The sequence below is a fragment of the Mirounga leonina genome, unplaced genomic scaffold (genome assembly GCF_011800145.1).
Source record: "Mirounga leonina isolate KUSES-001 unplaced genomic scaffold, KU_Mleo_1.0 Mir_173, whole genome shotgun sequence".
Taxonomy (NCBI): Eukaryota; Metazoa; Chordata; class Mammalia; order Carnivora; family Phocidae; genus Mirounga; species Mirounga leonina.
In genome coordinates, this window is record NW_023270447.1 from 39719346 (window position 1) to 39742074 (window position 22729).

A 22729-nucleotide genomic window follows, 5' to 3' on the forward strand; every position below is an offset into this window, starting at 1 on the left:
ATATATATATATATATATATATATATATATATATATATATATATATAAAAGAGGTCAAAAGAAAAGCCTAAGAGATTAAATATATAAATACACTCACCTGTTTCAGCTGTTTTATGAGAAAAGGGTGAACTCCAGGGCTGCCAATACTTTTTACCTGTTTCTTGGCATCTCACTTGAAATATATAATTAATATTTGACTCCAAGGAGAACTCTGACTGTTGCTCATATGTAAAATTGGTGTCAAATTCTTTAACCTAAAATGAATGAACAACAACGATGAAAAATACAGTGTGCTTTGAAAACAAGCAATTATTGCATTCAGACAGAAATGTATGGAGCACCTATTATGTTCCAGGCACTCCTTTGGACCCTGGGAAAACAAAGAAGAGGGCACTTTATATAAAACATGACCATAAATAATCAAATACATGTTATTTAACATTAAAGTGAAATACACATTGCTTTGTGTTTGACGGTGCTCTCAAGCTTTTAAAGCTCAAGTCAAGTCCAAAATGTAATATATTCTTAGTTTTGGAGTAGCTGATTTTAATGGGATGGAAGAAGTGGGGGACCTAAGAGCAATCATTTGAATCTAGACTCTCTTTCACCCTGCCCCTCAATCTCTCTCTCTCATTCCCTCTGCAGTTGCATATTTACATCAATAATTCTTCATGAATGATGAAATAATTTCACTTTCTAGTGATGACTTTTGGAAAAAATTATTCATAAACTAAGCTGTTAAATTGGTCCTTATTGTAGACTTTTGTTGATTCTATAGAGCCTATTATTATATATATATATGTTTGTGTGAGAGAGAAAATAAGACATTTAAGGATGTTGAGCTATGAAAACCCAGGGGAAGATAGTCATGAACATAGCTGAGGTCTAAACTTACAAATCATTTTCTGGGGCACTATGGTTTGCTATAAAACGTAATGAAAGACAACCCCTTAACAAGCTGGTTCAAATAGGAGAGAGAAACCAGGGTATTTACATATCTTCCGTATGTTGTGATAAGTGGATTGACTGAAAAAAAGTAAAGCATGATTGAAACTAACCATAAAATATGTCTAGAAATGCACTTAGGCAACAACCAGGAGGCAACAGTTACCAGACACTCATGAAAAAGAAAGTTGAAACTGTCAAGATTTAAAAAAAAAAAAAAGAGCAAACTATCAACCCTACTGAGGGATTCTTCCGTGAAAAGCCAAAAGACAATTCTTTTTTTTTTTTTAAAGATTTTATTTCTTTATTTGACAGAGAAACGAGAGAGGGAACACAAGCAGGGGGAGTGGGAGAGGGAGAAGCAGGCTTCCCGCTGAGCAGGGAGCCCGACGCGGGGCTCGATCCAAGGACCCTCATGACCTGAGCCGAAGGCAGACGCTTAATGGCTGAGCCACCCAGGCGCCACCTGTGAAAACCCAATCTTAACATAAATCTTTAAAACCTTTAATGTATTGAAAATATAAAATTCATGAAAATATCTGTTTGGGGGATGTCATGCTCCATCTAAAGTACCATTCAGAGTTTCCATAAGCTATGTCTCCACCCTTGGTCCTTGGAATTTTCGGCCATGTAAGTATGACAGGCAGGCATCTAGGGTCTCCTGGGATCCAGGAAAGATTTTACTCGTAGCTGAAGTTTGACTTTCAAATGCACTCTGCTTCTATTTGCTTCTCTTGGAAGGGAATTGTTATTCTCTAATATGTCTCTTGCCATTACATTTATAGATAAGTCCCCTTAAAGAAGAGAAATACACTAAAGCACAGCCAGAATTCTAAAATGGAAGAATTTTATAGAACTGTTAACAGACTTGTTTCTACCATGAGGCAAACCAGGTGATTAGGGTCTTGTAGGCACAAGATGATACCTCAAGATACTTTCGGAGGCTAAAAAGAAACATTGAGAGAGGTAATTGAGTGCCTATGTAGAGGGTATGATCTTGAGTGCAAGAATGACTTTATTTTTTATAGCAGTTAATTTCCACTTAAAGCCTCAATTCTGAATGGAGGTGAGGCATAGAAACTTATTCTCCATCAATCTGAGGTACCCTCTTCTCTTAGGGTTACATTAAGTTTCTGGGAGCATCATTGGGTGGAGGGAAGGAGAATCTAATCCCCACTTCCTCCAGCCCCCTACCTGGGGCAAGGCCCAGGGTGAAGGGGTCCTTCTCAGAGACCTACCACTGTCTAAACTCTTCTGGTTCCTTTTCCTAACTCCCTCCACCCTTCCAACTTCCCCTGCTCTCTGCCCAGTTAATCTTTACCTAGTGTTTGGTGGAGGAGGGAGTGGGGTGATGATTAAGAAACTTAGTCATGACTAACCACAGTTCTTCCAAGTCTTCGTCTTACACCAGCATTTACACTTTTGAAATGTGAAGGTCAAAGGTTTGACCCTTTGCTATCTGTGTACTGTTCTATTAGCCTTACCTGGAAAAGAATGAATGCTTGGTTTTATGCACTCCATAAACTAAGAATCATTTTTACATTTTTAAATGGTTGTATGAAAATCAAAAGAATATTTTGTGATGCATGGAAATTATATGAAATTCAAATTTCCGTTTCCAAAGTTAAAATTTTACCATGCCCATTCATTTGTATATTGCCTATGGCTGCTTTCACACTACAAAAGCAAAGTTGAGGAGTTGGATCAGAGACCTTATGGCCTACAAAGCCTAAAATGTTTACTCTCTGGTCCTTGAATAAAAAGTTTGCCACTTTCTGTGCTGATAGTTCTCTTGCAAACATGGTGAAGGTTTCTAAAACCCACTGAGTTTTCGGTAAGAAGTATAGCAAGCATCTACCCCACAAAGTGATACAGTACAAGAAGGGCAATGATTCTCTCTAGGCCCAGGGAAAATGGCTTTATGACAGGAAATAGAGTGGCAATGATGGGCAAATGAAGCTCATTTTTTGGGAAAACACTAAAAAGTACAAAGAAGATTGTGCTGAGACTTGAACGTGTTGAGCCCAACTGTAGTTCTAAGAGAATGCTGGCTATCAAGGGATGCAAGCATTTTGAACTGGGAGGAAGGGCCAAGTTCTAGTTCTAAGTTTCACATTTTGTTTTATTATGAAGACAATAAAATCTTAAGGTTATGTTAAAAAAACAAACAGGTTGCCAATACCCTAGTCAAGCTTAATTAGAGAAATGAGCCACCATTAATTCACTTACTTGAATGTGCAGCAAAGACTTTTCTGCCTTACCGTCACTACTGTTGGGCACTTATTAAAGGCAAACAATAATATCAATAGCTAAGGTTTCAAATGTTATCTACATGAACTACACATTATAAAAATCAATGGAGATACAAAAAACGATTATGGAACAGCCTGCCTTTCAGGGGCTTATAGTTAAAGGATGAGGAAATAGAAGAGGGAGCCGGTAAATATATACACAACGTGGTAATGCTCCTGAGATGGGATACACAGAAGTGGGCAAGGATTACTGGTGAAGATTATGAGCTTTATTTTTAACACAAGTTTGAGGTGCCAAAGAGAAGGTCCATGAAGATAAGCAACAAGTAGATGAATATTTTCCCCATGGTATCACCCTTGCAGGATCACCTGAAGGACTGGCTGGTTCCCATTAATACCTCAAAGTCTATGTAGCTTAGTTAAAGGGGGATGAAAAGCAACTTCAATTCAGTAATTTTAATTTTTCGGGAGGGCTTCCTTTGCTCTACCAAACTTGTTGCATGGCTTTCCTGGAGGTTAAGTTAAACAGTAACAACAGCTAGTATTTACTAAACTTGAAGTCTATTCCAGACTCTGAGCTAACTTCTTAGATTATATGATTGTCCCCACAACCATATGAGGTAAGTTATTGTCTTATTCCTACTTTAGGTATGGGAATAATGAAGCACAGAGAAGATAAGGAACTTGTACAAGGTTGCATAACTAGAAAGTGGCAGAACCAGGCCTTAAATTCTAGAACCTGTGTTCTTAGCCACATGGCTTTCCTGCATGGCTGCCTGTCTCTTTGAAGTAAAGAACCTCCCTCAAGTAATATCTGACGGAGGCACAGATGAAGTAGAAGATCAAACCTGTAGTCCTTTATATCTCCTCCTCTCCTTGCCTCTGACTTTCTGTCTCCCTACAAGGAGGCAAAGACAACACTTTATGCATGACCCAGATGAAATTGATAAGGTAGTAAATGTTAAAAATCAAAGTTTCATTCTGGCTCTTACTGACTTGGGTCATCTGGATAGAAATGGTAATTCACATTTTTCTGTTCAATGATTATATTTAGAGGAAGCATGGTAGAAGGGATAGGATACAGATTTTGGATTGAAGCCTGTTCTTTCATTTCCCAAATATTTTTGGGGTGCCTAAAGTGACATAGGGTCTGTGAGAGGCATTTAGTTACTAACAGTGTAAGTTTGAAAAAACCTGGCTTGAGGTCTTTCGAGCTCTACATCCTCATTTGTGTAACGGAGCTGATACTTACCTGTCCCAAAGGATTGTTATGAACATTAGATGAGATAACAAATACTCTTTCGGGCGCCTGGGTGGCTCAGTTGGTTAAGCGACTGCCTTCAGCTCAGGTCATGATCCTGGAGTCCTGGGATCGAGTCCCGCATCGGGCTCCCTGCTCAGCAGGGAGTCTGCTTCTCCCTCTGACCCTCCCCCCTCTCATGCTCTCTCTCTATCTCATTCTCTCTCTCAAATAAATAAATAAAATCTTTAAAACAAAACATAACAAATACTCTTTCAACTCCTTGATTTGCCTGCTTCTGAGTTACCAAGTCTCACAATGGCCTAGAAGCACCAACAGGGGGAGCAGAGAACAAGAGTTTGAACCAGAAAACGGTTTCTGAAAACCAATTGAGTTACTGATAGTGTAATTACTTTCTATTTTTTTTTAAAGATTTTATTTATTTATTTGACAGAGAGAGACACAGCGAGAGAGGGAACACAAGCAGGGGGAGTGGGAGAGGGAGAAGCAGGCTTCCCGCAGAGCAGGGAGCCCGATGCGGGGCTCAATCCCAGGACCCTGTGATCATGACCTGAGCCGAAGGCAGACGCTTAACGACTGAGCCACCCAGGCGCCCCTACTTTCTATTTTCTAAACATTCTCATAGCCTATAATCTCCTCCTAATTATGCCAAATAAGGGAGTTTTGTATTATCAATATCATCCTATAATCATGACACTAAACAAAAGGCCCCAGGTGTCCTATTAGAATAAAATCCTATTGACTCAATATCTAAGACTCAGAGGATTTCAGTTGGGTTGTTTTCAAATTTACCTAAATTCCACATTTGCAAGAAGATTGACTGTGGAGTTGTGTTTTGTTTTTATCCCGCTTGTCCCAGGCTTTAAGCACGGGCTTGCTGGGCACACAGATGCCACAACTGTTTAGTCAGTGAGTCCAACAGGATCTTCACTTGGTAATTGACCAAATGATGCAGAACATGGGCTCACATCTAAATGTAATCTAAACTGTAAAGTTCATATCACTTTTCTGATTTAAATGAAGGGTGGTAAATAAACAAGTTGATGTCAGGGATTTATTTTTAGAGAATAGTCTTTAAAGTATGTCATGAAATCAGTATAGTTTTACCTTCACCTTCTTGACACTCTAAACACATTGCTCTGCAGCAAAACTGATGGTTAGCATGACTCCAAAGATTAGTATTAAATATATACCATTTTTTTAACTCCCTGAAAACAGATAAAGTCAAACATGTTACATAACTCTTAATTAAACAAAGCTAGAAACTCCACTCCTTAATTAGTTTGACTAAATGGCAGTTTATTGTACTTAAAAATAATAAAAGGGCATTTCTTTTAAAATACACCAGAATTGGAGCTTTTTCCTCAGACTAGTGTTCTTCCATAGTTCAAATTAGTTTTTATTATAACGTTCACAGGTGCTGTCACGTGACGTGATTTCATTCATGAACCTTGTACCTATGCCTCTCCTAAGTCAATTGGTAACTTACCATTGGTATTTAAGGATAGTTAGTTTGTCTAGACATTCACTTTTTACCTTAGCCTCATATAAGACTGAGGCCTATATTAGTAACAAATCTTACATTTTGAGTTGCATTTTTAATTTAAAAAGAGACTCTCATAAATCTGAAGTCCTTTTTTTTGAAGTTATTACTGGAGATGCCTTTAAATATCAGCATGGAATGCTTACATCTTATATATCATCACTGATGGAAATTTCACTCTAGGAGGCATGGAATTACAAGGAGCCAAATAGATCCCTCTTAGTTGGACACTTGTCTATTTAGCAACTTTAAGGTAAGAGGACATTTTTAGGAAACATCTCTCCATTTGGAAGCATACGGAAATGATTATTAAAACTAGAGTGGTTTAGGGCCCCTGGGTGGTTCATTCGGTTGAGTCTTGGCTCTTGGTTTTGGCTCAGGTCATGATTTCGGAGTCGTGGGATCTAGCCCCGAGTCGGGCTCGCACTCAGTGCAGAGTCAGCTGCAGAGTCTCTCTCTCCCTCTGCCCCTCCCCCTCTTCCTCTCTCTCTCAAATAAATTAAATAAAATTAAAAAAAATAAATAAAACTAGAGTGGTTTAAGGAGCGCCTGGCTGGCTATCAGTAGAGCATGCAGCTCTTGTTCTCGGGGCCATGAGTTCGAGCCCCATGTTGGACGTAGAGATTACTGAAAAAAAACAACAACAAACCAACAAGCTAGAGTGGTTTGAGTATCAGACAAACAGATAAAAACATGTAAAATAGATCATGTGGTTTGGCTTTTCTTTCATTCACTTATGGGCTAAAGAATAGTGGAAGTTAGCTTACCTTCCAAGTTTGGTTTGTTGTAGTCCTGTATCTCATTTCACAGGAAACCTTTTCAATTTTTGTTTGACTATGCCAGTGAATTACAGTTTTAGGCACTGTAGTATTTATATCCTCAGCCCTGGAAATGATGGATGCAGAAGGTATCACTAGAAAAATAAATAAATAAATACTCAGCAGTTTAAAACTTGCCTTGGGAGAGATCAGTATCTTTTCATCAATATATAGACATGTTAAAACTAAACAATTTCATGATCTAATTAACAATTAATGAATTTTTTCTGGTTTTCTAAGCTATTATGTAGGAGAAAGCTTGTTAAGTGAAATTCTATTCAACCTATTTTCCATTTCTTTTAAGTGGCACTCTTATAGTCCACCTTTCCCCCACCCCCTATTCCCTTCTAATCCTAACTAATGAAATTCCAAAGCCTGGACTTATTAACAAAAGAGAGTGAAAAAGAGATAAAGGAGATATCTCTTTCTTCCTGCATCTGTTTAGGGAAAAATGATGTTTTGCCTTCTAAATTTAGTTCAGAGAATCTGATTTGATAAGATATTAAATTGAGACCTTTCACAATATTTTTATTCTCTTGTGTCATAGGGAAACATATGAATAATTAAATCTATTGCTAACTTATTTTGTTCTCTATTAAAATAAATCTGTACTTGAAAGTATGATTTGAACAAAGCAAGTCTCCTAAGACTCTAAGACTTTACAAATTATTGCCATGCTCTGTGATAATAATTTTCAAAAGGAAACTAAAATTCTGATGGGTTATATTACTATCGTTTTGTTGTACTAGGAGTAATGGTGTAACTGGAATCTCTGTATTTCTAAACTGTATTAATTCTTATACATTTGTTCTGTCTGAACAGAATGAAATCACTGGCATTTCCCATTTCTCCTATGGCACCACAGAATGATGAAAACCTATGGTTTTGTTAGACATATTATTTAACAAAGAACTGAAGAGCCTACGTATATGTTTTTAAGGACCATTATTATAGCTTAATATTCTCTATGGATTAGTTTCCTTTTCATTTACTCTAGATGTGTAAAGTATTCTTTGGGAATATGATTGTTTTATTATTAATGATTTATTATCTAAAATTATATGCCCTGGTATATGATTTATAGAGAAATATAAAAATTAAAGATTTTCTGTTTAGTAGCACAGTGCTATAATAAAATCCTAGCTTCCTATGTTAAAACTAGAGTGGTTTAAGGAGCGCCTGGCTGGCTATCAGTAGAGCATGCAGCTCTTGTTCTCGGGGCCATGAGTTCGAGCCCCATGTTGGACGTAGAGATTACTGAAAAAAAAAAAAAAAAAAAAAAAAACCCAACAAACTAGAGTGGTTTGAGTATCAGACAAACAGATAAAAACATGTAAAATAGATCATGTGGATTGGCTTTTCTTTCATTCACTTTTCTTCCATAGCTAAAGCTAACATAGGAAGGAAGTAGCAAAATCAGTCTAATTAAAGAGCTTACTGTACTTAACTTCTATTATCTGAATGCCACAGTTGATTTCCTTTTGGTAGTGTAGACTTCTTGTAATAAGGATCAGTATTTGCAGATTTCTATAGTCAGGGAAGTGTTTCCCAGGGCTCTGAGACCACTTGGGACCATTTAAGCACCCTGAGGCTAAATTACCCACCCAATCTTCTCTCTCATCTCTGAGTCTGGCCTGCTCTTGGTAGAGTAGCACAAGCATTCCTGAGACCCTTCTGCAGAAAGAAATACTCTGGGGACGAAGCAAAAGTCTGTTTAGTCTTATGAGAAATGCAGATGGAATAGTAAGTCCTGTTTAGGATAGAGTCTTAGCACAGGGCAGGTCAATGCAGTAGAGAACTAAGCTTTAAGTTTGCATGACCTCATATGTTTTCAAATAAACATGCTATATAATAAATACTTGACTATATACTTTGTTAAATGACTCAAACGTTGAATGTTTGCTCTCATTGCTTAGGTTTCAAATGTTCCCATCATATCTTAGGTTTTTAAAAAACTGTCAAATCCGTCATAGATGCCATGTGTTTAGTTTTCACTTGTATTGAAATGAAGAACCAGATTTATAGTTGTTTGGTATCTTCCCAACAGCACATATTTACCTACATGAGAATTAACGTTCACAAATGGCAGCTGGAAGACACTGCGGGCCATTTATTTCTCCACAGGAGAAGCTGAAGCATCCCTCTCACAGTCACTTAGGCGCAGTGTTACTGTGCTATGAGCTCGGGACTGCCTTTCAGCACAGCCTCCCTAACTTAATTAAAACCCAGTCCTGTAGCTGTTATGTGAAAATTGTTCTCAGGAGAGTCCTCTGTCCCCAGCTTCATAGAACAGTTCATTTATCTAACATGCAATGTCTCATTCTTAAAAGTGTCACAAATGAGTATGGCTCATTTATTATATAGCATGTTTATTTATCTGGTGGCTTTGTTGGGTGGAACATCCTACACAATCAACCTGTTTTTCCACCTGAGTTTTGAAGAGTCTGTTTTGAGGTTTAGAAAAGAAAAAAAAGCAGGTGGAAGAACAACTCCAAACAAGAAGCTCCCTGGTTCGCAGTGTGAGAAGTCAGATTTGGAGGTGGTGGCCAGATGAGATTTTCCCTTTGTGGGAGGCGGGGTGGTGATTAACCTTATTCGCAAGTCAGCAAGTCTGCAAGGAAATCTGGCTGTCCTCCTTACTAGCTGTGGCACCTTGAGCAAATTATTTTATCTCTTTCTTTATCTGTAAAATGGGCACAGTAGTACCATGTATGATTGTCTCCAGAATTAAGTGTGATTTGCATGCTAATTGTCTGGAACACTGTAGGTGTTTAATAAATTGATTGATGATAGTAAGATCATAAGATCACAATGGTAATAATAGCAGTAATACTACTACTAATACATTAGTTCTAAAAAATGATATTGCCAAAATGATACAGAACATGGTAGCCTTTAAACATCATTAATCCACTGAGGGGAATCTGTTTTAAGAAAAGGACATTTTATGGCATCCTACCTCTAATGGTAAATTTACAAAAACATGTGCACCATGGTCAAGAGAACTGTACATGGAGGACTATATCATCATAGTGAGCAGTGTTTGTTTTCAAATCCAATATTCAGAGCATAAGGACAGACTTTTAGGCCAATCCTGTTAGCTGGAATAGTTGAGTTTGGTTGAGGCAGAAGTTGAGAAGTTGAGATATTAGTTCCAATGAAAGACCCCAGTGGTCCCCAAAGGATACCCAAGAAGGTGTCACATCCCCTAGATCACTAATCAGCAGGGAAGTTGTCAGACACATCGCATGCTTTTAAATAAAGATTGAGGATAGAAGATGAGGATTTGGAATTAGAGCTTCCTAGCTCCACAGTCTCAAAATTTTTAATGTCACCTAGCCTTGGTTCCCTCAAGTAGAAATTACAATCTCTTCTACTAGGGTTGTTGTGAGAGGTTAAATGAGGTAATTTATGTAAAAGCAGGTAGCACTGAAAAAATGCTCCATAAACGTGAGCTTAACTGAAATCATCCTTAATAATAAAAACAGAAATAATTGGTACTAGGATATCCAAACAGAGGGTGATTCACTTGGTGCTCTTTGGCTGAACTTTGGCTTTAGGACTGGGATGTAGCTGTAAAAGGCTCAGGGGCAGTTACATTTTGGAATTTATCTTAAGGAAAAAGAAAACAGGGGTGCCTGGGTGGCTCAGTTGGTTGAGCAGTTGCCTTTGGCTCAGGTCATGATTTCAGGGTCCTGGGATGGAGCTGCATTGGGCTCCCTGCTCAGTGGGGAGTCTGCTCCTCCCTCTCCCTCTACCCCTCCCCCCATGCTCACAGGCATTCTCCCTCTCTCTCTCTCAAATAAATAAATAAATAAAATCTTTTTAAAAAAAAAAGGAAAAAGAAAACAACTACTATGAAAAAATTTTCCAAAAGGTTGTTTATGGCAGTATAGTTTATAATGGTGAAAATTTGAAAACAGCCTAAATCTCCAACAATAAGGGACTAATTAAAGACATTCATTAAAAATTATACTGTAGATTAAATCAATAGAAGTATTTATTCTATAAGTTTTAGAAGGCAATGTCTAAAATATCTGAAGCAAAAATGTTAACATTTGTAAAATCTGGCTGGTAAAAACAGAGATGTCCGCATAATTCACCATTTTTTATGATTTTTGTAAAATTAAAAAAAAAAAAGCCCATAACTTCCAAAATAGTATGTTCAGTAGAATCATTTATTATGCTGTACTTCTCACAATGTAAGACTCATCACAGTTTATTATAATCCTTGTTTCTTTCCATCTTCCCTGGTAGATTTGCAAGATATTTAGGGCAGCAGATACCTTGCTTATCTTACTCTCCCTAGCCCTTAGAACAATGCTTGAACATAAGAACTTCTCGATAAATATGTGTAAAACCACAGGCACCCCTGTAGAAATAAGACTGGAAGGATATACAACAAAATGGTAGCAGTACTTATCTTTGAGTTGTTTGGGGCTGGTCAATTATGGGTAATTCTTGTTTTCTATATCATGACCTGCAGGAACTTCAGGGGAACTCCTTTCAGATCTAGACTTCATTCGTCTAGGTCAGCACAAATAAATTGTTTAGTTGTAAAGACATACTATTTTTCATCCTTTACCTATATCATCCAGATTAATTTGCAGTTGTTTTGACTTCTCCGTGCCCAGTGCATTTGCAGCTTGGACCCAAACCAAATATTTCTTGCCACCTTGCAATGAATCAGTGGAGATGTTAATATAACTTGAAGAAAGATATTGTTGCTCTTCTTCTGTCTCTAAACTTAAAAAAAAAAAAAAAAAAAAAGATTATGATGACCAGTTACATTTGGTTTGAATGAGTTATTCCTCAATTTTTTATGCTACTTTTTTAGCCTGCTTTCAGAATACAAAAATGATTTCATTTTGAAAATTTTAAAAAATAAATTCAAGACTGTTCAGAGTCACACTATGACTTTCATGGGCCCTAAGTCATTTTGCCTTTACGGACTCATTCTTCCATCAAGAAAAAAATAGTATATATGTGTGTGGGTGTGTGTATGTTTATATAGATACATATATATGTTCATACAGATTATGTTTTACAACAGTTGATATAAAAGCAAATATATTAATATTACATCTTAAACATTTTCTTTGACCTAATGGTTTATTTTTTCTTCTGATTTTATTTTATTTATTTTTTAAGATTTTATTTATTTACTTGACACAGGGGAGGGGAGAGAGCAAGCACAAACAGGGGGAGCGGGAGCGGCAAGCAGAGGGAGAAGCAGGCTCGCCGCTGAGCAAGAGCCCGATGTGGGGCTTGATCCCAGGACTCTGGGATCACGACCCAAGCTGAAGGCAGCCACTTAGCCAACTGAGCCACCCAGGTGCCCCTTTTCTTCTGATTTTAAATTAAATTAAGCATTTTCATGGACTCCTGAAAGTATCATGGGCCCTGGGCACTGTGCCCACTATGCCTACTAGATAAGTCGACTCTAGACAGAGCTTGAAATAAATGAGTACCCTCTGGGAAGGAGCAATGCATAGGAACTCAGTACAAGGGCTTTGAGTCAGACATTTCTACCAGGTGTAGAGTGAGGGTTAAGAATGGCAGGAAGGATCAGGATAGGGTGAGAGATCTGGATGGGGTAGAGAAAGACCGATCTTCTGGGGGAAAACAACAACAACATCAACAACACCCCCCCCCCCCCGGCATGTTCTAAAATGAATAAATGAAGTGGCATGCCATTTTCAAGGAAGTTCAGAAAGTTCATCCTCTGGAGCATGAATGTGCAAGAAGTAACTTGAAGTAGAGCAGACAAGATCAAAAAGACTTCCTGTGGACTTTGAAACCAGAGCTGACCAGATCTGGGGGCTGATTAGGTAAGGGGAAAGGAAGTCATTTGCTGCCAAAGAGGATGGAGAAGATAGAGGGGAGAGGCACAGTTTGGAGTGAGAGATAGAGCTACTAAATCATCACTTCAAATTATGTTCATTTAAGTTTTTATCATTGAATGAGTGAGGATCTCTAATCAGCCAATTTAGCTTAGTGAAATTTCAAATGTCATTGTTAAGGCTAAAATTTTAAATTTTATTAATTTCCATTGACTTTGGTTAGCAAGTTTGAGCCTCTTTGTAAGTCTGTTAAAAATTTCTGGGGCACCTGGCTGGCTCAGTCAGTAGAGCATGCAACTCTTGATCTGGGGGTCCTGAGTTGGAGTCCCATGTTGGGTGGAGAGATTACTTAATCAGTCTTAAAAATTTCTACTCCACAATATTTTTAGGGGGTAGGGGCTGGAGGTAGTGGTGAGGGGAGTATTGGGAAATGTTTCTTCCATCCTTTTCTGGTTTCTGGTTTCTGTGAGGAGAAACTGTCCTCAAAACTCCTCTGTTCTGTCTTGTCCCTCCCTCTCTCATCCCTCTTGAAGGTGGGCATGATTCTACTTATGAAGAACTGGACTGCATACCTCACAGTCCCTTCCTCTCTCCCGTTTTCCCTTGGGAGTCAGAAGACCACAGAAATGACCTTTTCTGGTCTTCTCCAATAAGCTGTAAGATTTAGAGGAGTTGGCCCTCAAGTGGGGATGTGCAGCTGTCTAATACTGGCTGTGATTGAGGGCAAGGGCAGTAAATCTGTTTAGTCTGGGAAGATCAGTATTAGAAAGTTCACTGTTGCCACATACCAAAACCATGCCCTCCATTAACAAGCTTCTTCAGTAATAAATATTATAAAATATTTTAAATGTTTAGTTATTTAAATATATATTTTAAAATATTTAAACATAACTATTTTTATATTTCTATTTTCACCTATTGGCTTTTTGATTTCTCTCAGTTGGTTTAGAACTCATGAGGAAAATCTGCAGAGATAAATATTGAGCCACCTCAGATTCTTATACACCATTACCTATAGTCAGATCCATTCATAACATGAAAGTGGTTTTCACTAGACTTCACTAAGTTTGCATTTCTTGAACCCTTTGAACTACCAACTCTTTTTATTTCCTTTTCTTAAGCTTTTCAGTCAGATTTTCTACATCCCTGGTAACTACATCCAAATTACCATTTCCACTTGTTCTTTAAGCTTTTTGTTGTGATTTCTGCCTTCACTTTTCCCATGAAACTACTCTTCTAAAATGGCATCCTTTCCAAGGTGAAGTCCTCTGAATCCTCTTTGTAGCATCCATCCCTCTTGATAACTTACAAGTCTTCCTTCCCTTGGCTACCCAGACCCTGTCTTCTGGGTGAGAGAGCCTACATCTTTTTCTCACACCTGCTTAGTGATATCTTTTCTCCTCCAACCCTCCACTTGGGTTGCCCTCCCTACTCCTCTAACCCCACCACAGTGAGGGTCAGCTCTTAGTGCTTGCCTTTTCCCTCAGCTCACTCATCTTCCTGGTTTCAATCACAACAATGGACAAAACATTTCACACATACAGCTACTGAGTATCTGTACTCTCACTGGGAGCTGCATTTGGAGATCTGCCTGAGACCAGAACTGTAGCATATTTACAACTTGTAAATTCTTCTTCTTGCCCGTTTCTCTCTTGTCAACAGCATGCTGCCTTTCTGATGTCCTCAGTTTACCATTTTTAACAACTTTTCCTCCATCACTTAAGAGCGAACCAAAGAAGGTGAAGTATTTCCTTAGCTATTATTTTCTTATCTTTTGTTCCTGCTTTGATAGCTGTGGCCATGGTCTAAGCCCTAGCTCTATATTATCTGTTCGGTATATTACTTGTAGATTCCTACGTTAATTGTATTACATTGTGAAACCTAACTTAGTATACATCTACTAACTTGGAGGGAAATAACCTTGGAATTTGAACAAAAGTGAAAAGACAAGTACCCTAAATTCTTACATTTAACAAACAGAAACGCTTCACGAATTTGTATGTCATCTTTGATTAGGGGTCATGTTCATTTTCTCTGCACTGTTACAATTATATATAGTATTTGGGCTGCTGAGGCAAGCACTGCTCGGTTTCTTTATCTAATACCATCAACTTTTTTCTGTCCTGGGGGACTGACTTGATAGGATTTATGGGAAAGGAAGAGTTGAAAAATCACAATCATTTCATCTCTACAGCTGCACTTCAGGTCCTGTTACTACTATGCATCTATTTAGCAATGGCCCGAATTTCTCCAGCCCCACAATACCCCAGCCCGGATTATAACTTGCTGGCCACTATGATCTGTTAGAATCCAAAGTGGCATGCTTGCTGAGACACAGAACTCCAGGGGGGGGAAGAGGAACCAGCCTCACTCTACCAAGCAATAAATGCATTTATGAATCAAAATACTACAGAATTTACACATCTGTATTTTAAACTTATTGCCACCACCAGAGCAGGATAATCTCAGCAGGCAACCAAGGAATCTCTCTAAGGCTGACAGGGATACGTGGATAGGGGTGAGGGGTCTACCTGGAATGAAGGTGGCAGCTGCTACTCTAGTTCAGCGTAGGTTTTTAACCCTCAGTGCCTATTTTCCAGTGCTGCCTCTTTCCTCTCAACAGCAGGGAGATCACTATGAACACCAGGAGAGGACAAGGACATATCATAGTGATGAAAAGCAGAGGGCTTGGGTTTTAGAAAAAAAACCTAGGTTCAAATCCCAGCTCTGCCCCTCAATAAAATGTGGGACTTGGAGCCAGTTACTTAACCTCTATGTACTTCAGTTGACTCATCCATACAACAGAAAGAATAACATCGATGTAATCATGAGTAAATAGGATAAGTGAGTAAGGAAGCATGGAGCCGATGGCTTAACAACAATAAAGGGTTTATTAAACACACAATTATTACTGTGGATTAAAAGGTATTTATGATAAGACTTTTACACATTCTAAAGAATACAAATGAAACCTTAAAAGTTGTTATATTTCAACAAGCAAAATTTCTTTTATATTACTTGTATCTGAAATCAAATCCTTCCATTAAATTCAGGTGTTTGCATAGTTCCCTTATATATTTTTTTGAAATAAGATGGAATGTAAATAAATTATGGAGAGTTTGTTTTAAGATATGCTAAACTCATGCTCAATAAGATTTCAAATGTGAAAATAAGAAAATGGCAAATATGGGTTAAGTAGCAAGTAGGGCATCTCTGAGTATTTTCCAGTTAGAGAAAACCACATGCGTGTCCTTGGTTTGTGGCTAATTCTTTTATCTTTTATATTGAGACCACAGTCAAAATGAAAATATATTCTTAAACCAACATTAACCATAGTTATTAGGTAATTTAATTCTGCTTTTAAAGTCTAACTTCATGTTAGCACCTAGATCACAAACACTGTTTTAGATGAAGAATCAGTAATAATGAATGAATGACTATAACTTTGGGGCTATTTTAATATAAAACCATATATTACAAAGTTTTCAAATTTCTTATTTCTATTTCTGGTTTCGGTGTGCTTACTAATACATACCAGATTATTTTTTGAAGGGAGTCAGCATGATTTATATGTCTCTGAAGTTTTCCATGCATCTCACCCTAGTTTTTAATAGATTTTCAATAAACACTGACAATTTATGATGATAATGGTGAATAGTGTTTTCCATTTATTTAGCCACTCATTCAACAGATTATTTATTTAACATCCACTATGGTCCAAGCGCTACTTTAGACACTGGGAATACAACAATGGACAAAACAGATTAAAGTCCCACTCTTTCTTTCTGAGCCCATAGCGCTCTCACAAACATGGTGAATGGCAAGAACATTCACCATTCAAAACATGGTGAATGTTCCTAAAACCCGCCGGACTTTCTGCAAGTGTGGCAAGGACCAACCCCACAAAGTGACACAGTACAAGAAAGGCAAAGATTCTCTTTATGCCCAGGGAAAGCAGTGTTATGACAGGAAGCAGAGTGGCTATGGTGGGCAGACTAAGCCAATTTTCTGGAAAAAGCCTAAAACTACAAAGAAGATTGTGCTGAGGTTTGAATGTGTTGAGCCCAACTGCAGATCTAAGAGAATGCTGGCTATTAAGAGATGCAAGCATTTTGAATTGGGAGGATATGAGAAAAGAAAGGGCCAAGTGATCCAGTTCTAAGCTTCGTATTTTGTTATATCATGAAGACAATAAAATCTTGAGGTTATTTTTACTTCATTTGGTTGCAGTTGGTCTTTTAAGAGGGAAATAAACTAGTGCTATCAATAAAATTCCCCTTGTGGGGCAGTTTATGCTTGAAAAAACAAAAACAAAAACAAAACAGATGAAGTCCCAACCTTCATGGAGCACACATTCTGGTGGAAACAAATAAATATATGATATACCATGTGGTGATAAATGTTTGGAAGAAAAATAAAGCAAAAAGGGGTTAGGAAGTGCTAGAAGTAGGAGTGGGGATTTTTTTTTTTTTAAGGAAGATGAAGATGAGGAAGGCCTGTCTAAGAAGGTGACTTTCCTTCTCTCTGGAGGAAGAGCTTTCTAGAGATATGCAAAGACCCTGAGGCAGAATCTTGCTTGTCCTGTTCAAAGAACAGCAAGGACATCAGTGATGTTTTTTGGTGTAGCTGAGGCAGATAGAAAGGGATTAAAGATGAGATCAGAGAGTCTGGAGGAGGGAGAGATTTCAAAGTTATTATAAGGTCACACCATTGAAGGACTCTGGCTTTGATCTATGAGAGAAATGGGAGGTTTTGAGCAGAGGAGTGACATGATCTGAGCTGCATGTGAAAAGAATTACTCTGGCTACTTGCATATAATAATAACTGTAGGAAGACAAAAGTGGAGGGTAGGGCACCAGTTAGGAAGTTTTTATTAACCCGGATGAGAAATGATATGGTTTGGCTCAGGACTGCAAAGTGGATAGTGAGAAGAGGTCAAATACAATAGGTTTTGCTGATTAATTTTGTTAAGGGCATGGTAGGGAGGAATCTAGGAGGACTCCAGTGATTTTGACCTAAATACTACGAAGATGGAGTTGCCATTTACTGAGAAGGGGAATGCAGTGTAGGTAAAAGAAACAGGGTGTTTCGTTTTGAACATGTTAGCTTTGAGATATCTTTTGGATGTCTAAGAGAGTGCTGAATAAGATGTTAGATATATGGTAGCTGTGGGCAGGGGAGATGTCTAGACTCAAGGTAGATAAATTAGGAAGTTTTACACTATAAATTTGCATTATGTCTTTTAGGTAATGAGTATAGACAGAAAAAAAGGAGATCCTAGGAATAAAGCTATGGGACCTATTACTTTACTAGAAATGAAGAGGCATCAGCTAAAGAGTCTGAGAAAAAAGCATCCAGGAAAGTTGGAGGAGTGGTGTCCTCCAAGCCAAAAGAAGGAAGTGAAAAGCTTAATTAAATGCTCCTGATAGGAAGATAAGGACTGAGAGAAACCACTGAATTTGCTAATGGGGAAGTCGTCAGTGACACTGATAAGACCTGTCTCAGTGTACAGCAAAAAATTGACTAAACTAGATTCAAGAAAAGATGAGAGAGGAAGTAGAGACAAAAAGCACAGACAACTCTTGAGTTTTGCCATAAAGAGGAGCAGAGAAATAGGATAGTGGAGAGAGGAAGGACGAAGGGATTTTGCATTTTTCAAGAGGGCAGATGCTGCAGGTTGTTTGAAAGTTGGTGGGAATGATCCAGTAAAGATAGAAGAGGTGATCATGCAGAAAAGAGAGGAGCATTGTTGGAGCAATTTTCTCCAGGAGACAGGAGGGGTAAGATCTAGCACACAAAGCAGAGAGTTGGCCTCAGGGCAACTGTAGTTCATCCACAGTAGCAGAAAGGAAGACCAAGTATAAGGGTACAGATATCAATGCATCAGTAGATGGGGGAGGCTTATGGTCTTACTGCTTCTGTTTTCTCAGTGAAATTAGAAAGCAGGTCATCAATAGAGAATGAGGAGGGAGAAAAGCCCGCAGGAGACCAGAAATGAGAGAACAAGTAATGAAATAATTATTGGCTTAGTGGAGGAATGACTTGGCCAGTGATAGGTGGCAGGATACTGGGTGGCTATCTGGGCCCCAGTGAGATTAATGGTTATGGATATAAAGTCGCATCAGTTAGTAAGTCTATGTTTGTCCCCAGCCGGAATTAGCTTTCCTAGTATAGGTGCAGAATCAGTGAGGACATGGATTTAAAAATATGAACTGCTTAAGTCCTAGAAGAATTATTGAAATATAACATCACAGCCTTAAAAATATTTGGAATCATGCCAAAGAACTCTTTCTGATTATTAGGAATATGCATATAGAGGAGAAGAAGAAATGGCAAAAACAAACAGGTCATATGAATTGACAGAATAGGCAATTGACCCTAGGGGGTCTAAAATGATATCTCATCTAAAAATAATTGCCCTACTGGCCTTTCACAGTGCCTGAAAATCCCATCATTGGTGTTATTCTAATAACTTTATGACCTTGTCATGCACAGAGATGGTGCCTATCCACAAAAAAATCTCTAGAGTTTAACATAGTAACAAGAAGGCACAAAATGTTAAATAAATATTTGCTAAATTGGCTTGAATGGAATAGAATGAAGGGCCATCATGCATTCATTTTTATCCAGCAAGTATTTATTGAGTAGAAGACACTACAACAGACATTGCAAGAATTTCTAAGAAAGAACATATTTACATGAAGCTGTTGAGGTAATAGACAATAGTCAGTAGATGTTTATTAGCAGAGTTTCTTCTTCTTTGGTTTCTCCTATCACCACTTATTGTATAAGTATATATATATATATAGCAAAATACAGAGGGTAGAGGAAGGTATGTGAATGGCCATGTGGCTCTGCTGGTGGGGTCACCACAAGATACTAGGGGGAAAGAAAGCTCTTAACACAGATAAATTCCTCTGTTTTACAACTTTAACCCAACACCAGAAGGGAAGCCCTGATGATCTGTAGGCTGCAATAGAGGGAATGCCACCTTTCTGTCACTAGTGGAACAAGTGGGTGGAATGAGGTAAAATACCTCTCCTGTATATGTGATTTTACTGGAAAACAGAACCACATGGGTTGTAAGTGAAACCTTGCAAATGCTGATCTCTATACCTATCTGCCAAAGTGGAAAATACCCTGAGAGCCAAGGATCCAGAATAACCTTTTTAAACTACCTCAACCACAAACTTTTTCCTGGGGGGGAAAGACCTTTTTGATAGTTAGAAAAATTAACTTTCTTTTCTCTACTTTTTTCAACTCATTGTGTGTTTTTAATTAATTTTAAGATGAACAGATGTTTATTCCCTTTTCCAATTTGTGCCTCTATGAGCTCATTTGAATTTGCTACAGGAGAACATTCGCTTTTATGCTAATCCTTCACAACTTTTAGGTCCTTTTTAAAATATGATAAAATTCCATTAATCTGGACTTAATTCAGAATTTGAGTTAGGTTTGTCTGAGTTTGACTATAATTTACTGTTGGATTTTAGAAAATACAGTGAAAAAGTTTTTCTAATGGGTAAGACTTTGTATTATTATTATTTAACTAGACTGTGAAGGGAGAATGTGGGAAATGTCTATTTCTACTTATCAGAGTAATTACTCAATAAATATTAATTGAGCAGTTATAATGCACCAGGCCTCATTCTAGGCTCAAGTGATACAGCAGTGAACAAAATAAAAATTCTTGCCCATATTGAGTTTACATTTCTAGTCTGAATGAATGAGTTTACTATTGACAGATGCACAACTGCTAAAAAATTAGTCTTATTTGTATTTTTTTAGTTTATTTTTCTCCAGGAAAGTCTTGCTTTTAGAGCACATTTAACATCTCTTTCTAGATAGTCATCTGCTTAAAGTTACTGTTACTTGAAAATAATGTAGTAAAATTATTGTTTATAATATCCTGTAAATGATCATTTTTTAATGGCCTTATGTTAATCTCCTCACCCAAATCAGTCAGGTTTTGATGTAAGAACAAATCAAAATCAAACAAGCCTAGGATGTCAGCCTTGAGTGTCACCATAATACTCTGCCTTTTTGTTGTTGTTTTTAAACATTTCCTATTTGCAAGTCATTTTTTATAGCTTATGTCGTATAAGCTTTGGAACACCCAGTATGGTATTATCCTCATTTCACAGGAAGCTACGGCTTGGCAAAGCTAAATAACTTTTCCAACATCACACAGGTAGAAATTATGCCAGATACTGTTAGATGACAGTGCTAGATTCTATCAACAATGCCCTTCTCCTAGGTTCCCATCCAGATAGAGTAGACATGTAACCCGGTTCTGGCCAATGAGATGCCAGTGGAAGTCCGAGGGGGGACGTTCTTTTTCCTTCACCACTTTTCCTGCCTGGGACTTGGATGAGAAGCCTAGAGGTGCAGCTTCTGAGGATTAAGGCCAACACACTAAAGCTTATAGAGGAGAAAGGTGGAAAAAGCCTTTGGGATATCAGTGAGTAATCATGCCAGCTCTGTAATTCCTACCACTATGGCTTGATACAAGTAAAGCCCCATCTGTTTAAGTCACTGCACTTAGGTTTTCTGATATTTGCATGATAAAAACACCTAACGGATAAATTTCAGAACTGGAAATCAAAAGTAAAACTCAACACAACCCCCCCCCCCATTCTTTCCAATGGATAGTTCTGGAAGCATGCTCTTTTATAAATGTATTCTTAATACTTTCAAGGTGACTTTTTGAGTACTGAGAACAATCTCAACACTCATAACTACTACAGGTATTTCTCACTTTATAAGCTAGATGTATTTCTCAAAAAAGCCACGTGTAAATAATTTAAACATATGTAACTAAATGCATTAATGGATTTTAAGAAAAATCTATAATAAATAGGCAAAATACTTGGAGAACATTTTTTTTTTATGATACTAAATAGGAAATTAGGTGGTGGTTGGCAAGTTTTTGTTTAACAAATATATCTTCTCAAATTGTGGTATGCCTGTTCCAAATTTATAATGCAATTTTATTGTCAGGAACTTGAGACAGCAAGTAAGTGGCACCTGAAAGAATTAACTCATATCCACTAGATTGGCAATAACCAATAAGATAATAATAAGTGTTGGCAAGAACGTGGAGAAGTTGGAATCTTCATATACTTCTGGTAGGAATGTAAAATAGTGCAGTTGTTTTAGAAAACAGTATGGTAGTTCCTCAAAAGGTTAAACAGAATTACGTATGACCCAGCAATTCTATTCCTAAGTATATGCCCAAGAGAAATGAAAACCTGTGTCTACCGAAAATCTTGTACATGAATATCTCAGAGGCATTACTCATAATAACCAAAAAGTAGAAACAACCCGAATGTCCATCAGCTAATGAATGGATAAAGTAAATGTGATACATTCATACATTATTTGGCCATAAAAAGGAATGAAGTACTTATACATGCTAGACTAAGGATGAAACTTGAAATCCTTGTTCTAAGTGAAAGAGACAGTCACAAGAGACCACGTATTATATGACTCCTTTTATAAGAAGTGTCCAGAGCAGGCAAATGCCCAGAGGATGCCTCGGGATGGGAAAGTTGAGGCAAATGGAGTTATTCCTAATGGATACAATTTACTTTTGGCATAAGAAAATGTTCTAAAATTGTGGTGTTGGTTGCACAACTCTGTGAATATACTAAAATCATTGAATGCTATACTTCAAATAAGGCGAATCGTATGGTATGTGAATTATACTCTATAAAGCTGTTATATTAAAAAGAAAGAAAAAAACCAACCAGTGAGGATCAGTGGGCCCATGAGGTAGTAAAAGTTCCAGGTGATAGTAAAATCCTCAAGGTACCATGCTTTCTCTGTCTATCTGGCACTATCTAGCTTTTCTGTGAGCTTCCATTGTGGGAGTTGCTTCCATACTGCTTTCATTTTCAAAACTAAAGTTGACTTTATAAGGAGACTCTTTAAGTTTTCTTGTCCCCTTTTCATCTCAAAAGGACTACTTTGCCCTAGAAGCAGAGGGTAAAGGTTAAGTCTCTGACCTGTGTTAGAACCGGGGCTTCCTTACCATCTTAGCTAAGTCACTTGGGAGAGGTAATATG

At 37.7% G+C, this 22729-nt stretch overlaps 2 protein-coding genes and 1 non-coding gene across 3 annotated transcripts in view; 1 reads left to right on the forward strand and 2 right to left on the reverse strand.

Annotated features, from left to right (window-relative positions):
- IL23R (interleukin 23 receptor) overlaps positions 1-22729 on the reverse strand; it is a 57940-nt gene that overhangs the window by 23377 nt on the left and 11834 nt on the right. The window contains exons 5-7 of the mRNA XM_035018312.1: positions 11405-11565; positions 6769-6914; positions 98-254 (exon numbers count right to left, since the gene is read on the reverse strand). Of these exons, the coding sequence (XP_034874203.1) occupies positions 98-254; positions 6769-6914; positions 11405-11565 (464 nt within the window). The remainder of the gene's footprint in view (positions 1-97; positions 255-6768; positions 6915-11404; positions 11566-22729) is intronic.
- On the reverse strand, positions 14634-14742 carry LOC118020454. The gene has a single exon (XR_004681890.1). It is a non-coding gene; the product is annotated as a U6 spliceosomal RNA (small nuclear RNA).
- Positions 16392-16825, forward strand: LOC118019295 (60S ribosomal protein L36a-like). Its single transcript, XM_035018313.1, has one exon. The coding sequence runs from the start codon at positions 16480-16482 to the stop codon at positions 16822-16824; it is 345 nt and encodes a 114-aa protein (XP_034874204.1). The 5' UTR covers positions 16392-16479; the 3' UTR covers position 16825.